This window comes from Myripristis murdjan, chromosome 14 (genome assembly GCF_902150065.1).
Source record: "Myripristis murdjan chromosome 14, fMyrMur1.1, whole genome shotgun sequence".
In the NCBI taxonomy this organism is placed as follows: domain Eukaryota; kingdom Metazoa; phylum Chordata; class Actinopteri; order Holocentriformes; family Holocentridae; genus Myripristis; species Myripristis murdjan.
The window spans coordinates 28,882,339-28,888,338 of record NC_043993.1 but is presented as its reverse complement, the minus strand read 5'-3'; the positions used below and the strand labels follow the sequence as shown (position 1 = coordinate 28,888,338).

General features: G+C 43.3%; 1 protein-coding gene and 1 long non-coding RNA gene across 2 annotated transcripts in view; both read right to left on the bottom strand.

Moving 5' to 3' along the window:
• Window positions 1-404: 404 nt before the first annotated feature.
• On the bottom strand, window positions 405-2,191 carry LOC115371764 (uncharacterized). The gene is made up of 2 exons (XR_003929385.1): window positions 2,086-2,191; window positions 405-862 (listed from the first exon to the last, which is right to left on the bottom strand). It is a non-coding gene; the product is annotated as an uncharacterized LOC115371764 (long non-coding RNA).
• A 2-nt stretch (window positions 2,192-2,193) lies between these two features.
• LOC115371004 (beta/gamma crystallin domain-containing protein 2-like) overlaps window positions 2,194-6,000 on the bottom strand; it is a 28,680-nt gene continuing 24,873 nt past the window's right edge. The window contains exons 5-9 of the mRNA XM_030068120.1: window positions 5,517-5,591; window positions 4,106-4,159; window positions 3,436-3,522; window positions 2,261-2,832; window positions 2,194-2,202 (exon numbers count right to left, since the gene is read on the bottom strand). Of these exons, the coding sequence (XP_029923980.1) occupies window positions 2,194-2,202; window positions 2,261-2,832; window positions 3,436-3,522; window positions 4,106-4,159; window positions 5,517-5,591 (797 nt within the window). The remainder of the gene's footprint in view (window positions 2,203-2,260; window positions 2,833-3,435; window positions 3,523-4,105; window positions 4,160-5,516; window positions 5,592-6,000) is intronic.

The window sequence follows — 6,000 nt, the reverse complement described above, 5'->3', positions numbered from 1 at the left end:
ATTAAACTTTTAGCCAGTTCAAATGAAACTGAACAGGAAAAATAAGACATAGGAAGAGAATGCCTCATGTGTCCCTCCAGCAGAGTTGCAGAGATTTGTAGAATCAGTTCACTGATCACTGAAGCTGTTCTGGCAGCTTGTGGTGGCCCAAGACCTTACTCCTTTGTTGTTTTTCCTTTAATATGTACCCATCAGTGTTAGTCTGGGAGCCAAAGGGTGATTTTTGAACAAACCTTGTTGCGTTGGTAAAAGTTTTTTTCTCAGCTGATTCTTGTAGCTTGGGGTCACCTCTTAAGAATTCAAGAGGGTGCCGAGTGATATCCCTTGAGCATTTTTAAAAACACTAAAATCCCAGAAAAATAGAGATTTATGGTGTTTGTATGCATCAAATTTGCTTCCTACAGTGTTTATACAGTACAGTGGATATGTACAATGTATTTGATTTTAGATTTGGGCATTTTTAGATATTAACTCCGTCATGCATCCATACAACAATACAGATGAGAACATTACAACAACACAATACAACAGAATTATTTACATCTAAACTCTATACTTATATTCATATAAACACACACACACACACACACTCAGACAATGTACATATTCAAAACCCTGAGCTGCAGTATACAGTCAAGATGCAGATGTGGCTGTGAGTCCACTGGCTGTTGCTAAGCCTTACTGCCTGTGGACAGAAGCTGCTCTGCTATTTCATCACAAAGTGGCTGCAGTGAAAAAGGTCCACTGTTGAAAATGCTGTCAGACTATAACCAGTGACTTGATGCTGTTGGTCCATCTGACCTCCCATCTTCATCTTGGTTTGGTCCACCACTGTTTAGTTGATTTAGTTCTGTTTGATGTCCTGTAAAAACACAAGCACACCAACAGCTGTAAATGTATAGCAGCTCCTCCACTTTGCATGAACTCCTTCAAAACACAACAGGAAAGTGCACACACAGACTGGGAGTCACACTGCCACGATGCTCCTCATGAAGCCCATACTGAACAAGGCGACTTGTGTGCTGACTGCCAGCAAGCACTGACGCAAACTCAAGTTTAATTGAGTGAACATGAAGAAAACAATGCAGAATACGGTGCTAATAATGAAGCCAGGGTTCAGTGTTGATATTTTTTTGCCACTGGCTAGGACCAGTGCATCTGAAAGCTACTGGCCCTAACACAATTACACAAGCAGGGATTAAAATTCTCCGTCTCTAGACAAATTTCCGTCAATTGGAAAAAGAGGGGAAAAAAAGAAAGACCAAAAAACTAAAAAAGTTGCATGTACACTTTGTTGTGGTACAGTTTCGACTATCCAATGAAATCATGTTAGGCATTAAACTGATGCTGTTGTAAACCAATAAAGCCAGCCAGAGCCTTGGTATTAGCCAATCAGAAACAGAGGAGGGCGGGTTCACCCCTGCCCCTCAGGGAAGGATCTGTTGTAACTTGTCAGAGACTGGAGGGAATAGTTGCATGAGTGGAATTGACAGAGATGCAACATGTGGATTTTTTGCCAACTCAAAATGGATAGCTGATGGATAACGTCATCTGAGAGCAGCTGCTTTGGTAAGTGTCTATTCCCTGTTGAGGTTCGGGCTTACTTTATACTTTATTTGAATAGGGACAGAGCATATTAATCGTAATGTAATGAAAGTTGAATGTTAATCTCCGTGTTACTACAGCTGTTGTTGCCGACTTTTGCGACTGCTCATTTATCTTTAACACGAAGGAGATTCCAGTAAATTTCCACATGCCAACATGGACGCATTGATAGTGAAGGAAGGCTCCGACGTTTCAAAAATAGATCAAACTGTGAAAAACAAATGGAGATGGGCATGGCTTAGTGAAACAGGGCGCGACAGAAAGCCCGTTAGCTCTTGATGTAAAAAACTAAAACTGCTAGGTACATGTATTTGTGTCGTGTGCCACAAGAATATTCAGTACGGCAGTAATGGCAAAAAAGTGCTTATGTGCCACCAGGCAGAAGAAAAGCACAGAGCTGCTGTTCGTTCCCTGCAGCACACCGCCTCCCTGCCGGGTGCTGCAACGACAACAACTGAGGTTCACACATCCACGACTGACCGTGTGTGCAACTTGAAAGTTCGTATATGTGCGTTCATAGCGTCGCAGCCTCCTCCTCTGCTGGAGTCAGAGCACCTGGACCCTCCAAAGCCTCCTCCTCTGCTGGAGTCAGAGCACCTGGACCCTCCAAAGCCTCCTCCTCTGCTGGAGTCAGAGCACCTGGACCCTCCTCAGCCTCCTCCTCTGCTGGAGTCAGAGCACCTGGACCCTCCTCAGCCTCCTCCTCTGCTGGAGTCAGAGCACCTGGACCCTCCAAAGCCTCCTCCTCTGCTGGAGTCAGAGCACCTGGACCCTCCTCAGCCTCCTCCTCTGCTGGATTCAGAGCACCTGGACCCTCCAAAACCTCCTCCTCTGCTGGATTCAGAGCACCTGGACTCTCCTCAGCCTCCTCCTCTGCTGGAGTCGGAGCACCTGGACCCTTCTCGGCCTCCTCCTCTGCTGGAGTCGGAGGACCTGGACCCTCCTCAGCCTCCTCCTCTGCTGGAGTCGGAGCACCTGGACCCTTCTCGGCCTCCTCCTCTGCTGGATTCAGAGCACCTGGACCCTCCAAAGCCTCCTCCTCTGCTGGAGTCGGAGCACCTGGACCCTCCAAAGCCTCCTCCTCTGCTGGAGTCAGAGCACCTGGACCCTCCAAAGCCTCCTTCTCTGCTGGAGTCAGAGCACCTGGACCCTCCTCGGCCTCCTCCTCTGCTGGATTCAGAGCACCTGGACCCTCCAAAGCCTCCTTCTCTGCTGGAGTCAGAGCACCTGGACCCTCCTCAGCCTCCTCCTCTGCTGGAGTCGGAGCACCTGGACCCTCCTCAGCCTCCTCCTCTGCTGGAGTTGGAGCACCTGGACCCACCAAAGCCTCCTCCTCTGCTGGAGTCAGAGCACCTGGACCAAAGAAAACCCAGAAACGGGCATCAAGTGTGCTTGAGGCATTTGGTTTCACTTCCAAAAAGCAAAAGAAGTAATTCAAGCACATAGACATTTGCACCATAGTATATAATGTCTAGTTCTTTAATGCTGGCACTAATGCATTTTGTTTTGTTTTGTTTTGTTAGTTGTTCTTCTGTTAGTTGTTCTTCTAAGACGAATAAAACTTGCACTAAAAATATTTGCAGATGGTTAATTATTTGTGTGACTACATTACAAACTGAGTCAAGCCCTGCAAAAAGTATCAGTTTGGTTGAATAGATCAAAACATTTAAATTAAAAGCAAACTTACAATAATTAAACTGCTCCAAATCACCTTCCTCCTATACAATGCTATTGGTCTTGAATATTTAAATAGTGTAGGTTAAAGTTTTCTTACAGCTTAAATGCTGTATTAGAGAACAGAAGGGCTAATACAGCATTTAACTTTTTTACTTGAAACCTTTGGGAAGCGATCACACGGCAGAAAAGGGGCCATTCTTAAAGTGTGGTGCAGCGCATTGCGGGGGAATATGAACTGGCCTGAAAAAAATATTTCAGTCAAATCTTTTTTTTGCTTTAATCTCTGCACAAGTACTTGTGAATTACGAATATCAACATATTAAAAATGAGCAAGATGTCAATTAAAGTTTTAAATGCACTGAAAAGCAACATAACTATTACTGGTACTGCTTTTATTGAAAGGGATGTTTTTAAATAATTATTTATTTTGTAATGATTGTGTTTCCACCTGCTGATCTTTTCCATGTCCTGTTGTTAGTTTTTCCCCAGAGACAGAGACCAAGGCAGGTGAAAAACTCATGTTAACATGTTTTTATTACAGTGGGTTTGTGGGAAACACTTACCTCTTTCACTGACACGTACTCTTATAAAAACTGAAATGAAGCACAAGCACACAGTGGAAATATTTCATTAATGCATGTTGTCATGTGTTAGCTTGTCTGTCTGTAGGCACACACACACACACACACATACACACACACACACACACACACACACACACGTACACACACGCACACACACATACACACACACAATGACCAAGGCAGGAGAAAAACTCATGTTAACATGCTTTTATTTCAGTGGTTTTGTAGGAAAAACGTACCTCTTTTCCTGGCATTTCTGCTACGTAATGAAAAGAACTTTCCTGATATAACAGCTGAAATGAAGCACAAGCACACAGTGGACATATTTCATTAATACATGTTGTCATGTTCTTGTTTGTCTGCCTATAGGCGCACACACACACAAACACACACACACGAGCACACAGACACACACACACACACACACACAATGAACACCAGAGGCCTGTATCACGAAGTGGGATTAAGGCGTTAGCGAGATAACTTCAGGCTCAACTCCGGATTTTCTGTATCACAAAGCTGGTTCACCTCTGATCTAACTTTCAGGACAGGATTGAATCCTACATAAAGCACCGCCCCCTGGCCAATCAGCTGTTTGCCAAAATGTGTCCTGCCCAATCATTGAGGATCCCATTGAACAACGAATCCAAATGAGGAGAGCATTACGGCGTGAAAGGATTTTCCTGGACCGATCAAATCTGTTAGATTTTGCCGACGACTCTCTGTATGAGAGAGAGGCTGTGATGCTGATGTGAAGCAGCTTCAGCCTGGCTAACAGCTGCCTGCCACACAGAGCTGACACTCTGTAGGAGAGGAAAACACACATGAGAGATCATTCAAGGAAATTTGATAATTTAAAGTATTTTTAAAGGCGTTTCACAACATTTTAGGGACATTTAAAATGGCACAATTAATTAGCTCTAAATATTTTGGGGGGCAAATTATTCCTGGGTGAGAGAATGGGCCTGATTGACAGCTCGCTGATGCAAATGAGAAAAAGGATCATATTTGCCTTTTGTTCCTGCTAAGTTCTAATGCAGCTCAGTGTCTGATTTTATTCAGGCTGTCAACCTGATGTGCTGACGTGATTGAATTTTGGCGTCCGCTTTATTTTATCATAGTCTGTATAACAGGGTTTAACAGGGTTTCAGCGTCAGATGTGGACTTGTTGATGTGTAACTCACGCATTTATGCAGTCGGCAATTCATTGCCAAGCATTCTGCCTTCTCTTGGCCACGCCGCTCGTTTTAGTGTGTAAATGTTGTTTTTCCTCCTCATACCTTTCCAGTATAATACACTGCTCCTCCGCCGTGAAACACGCTAAGCATTTTTCTTTGTCACTCATGTTTGTGATTGGTCTGCTGCCTCAGAACCCGCCCCTTATACGTGCGCGTTCACGGTTCTTGATGAGGCAAACCTGGATCGAGTGAGTGAGTTGATAACCAGCGTCGTGATGCCGGTTATCCCTGATCACCATGATCTCCATTAGTGTAGCCTGATAGGTCTGAGAAATCCTGGGAAAACTAAGCTTGCTTCATGATACAGGCCTCAGGAAAGTGTAACTCTTAATAACCTTACATATATGTTGATTAGGAAGTTTGAACAAATGGAACGCAGGTTACTTACAACAAATCAAATAAAAATACTCACCATAACCCAGAGAACAACCCAGAGAAACTACAGCCATCACCACAGCCAGCACACCAAGGTAAAGCAGAAGATCACCTGTTTAAAAACAAAGGCTTAGTCAGTGCTAAAAATGTGTTAGTCTTCCTTCAAAGTCAAGCCACAGTTCACAAACCAGATTACCACTGGAAAATATATCAACAGCAACAAACTTGTGTTTGCAGTACAACACTGTGCCATAGATTTAATGCATTCTTCAATTTGTGAAAACAATGCAAAACATTCAAATCACCTTACCTATGAACCAAATCAAGTTTTGCTTTTCAACACTCAAATAATACACAATAATACAGTAAAACACTAACATTACATAATTATGATTTATCCTTAAAATGAATTAAACACATTTGAAAATGAATCTGTGGGTCAAAGTTCAATAAATAGGAACTCTGACCTTCACACACACGTGATTTTTTTCATTCTTTACTGTTTTAAATGCACAGAAAAG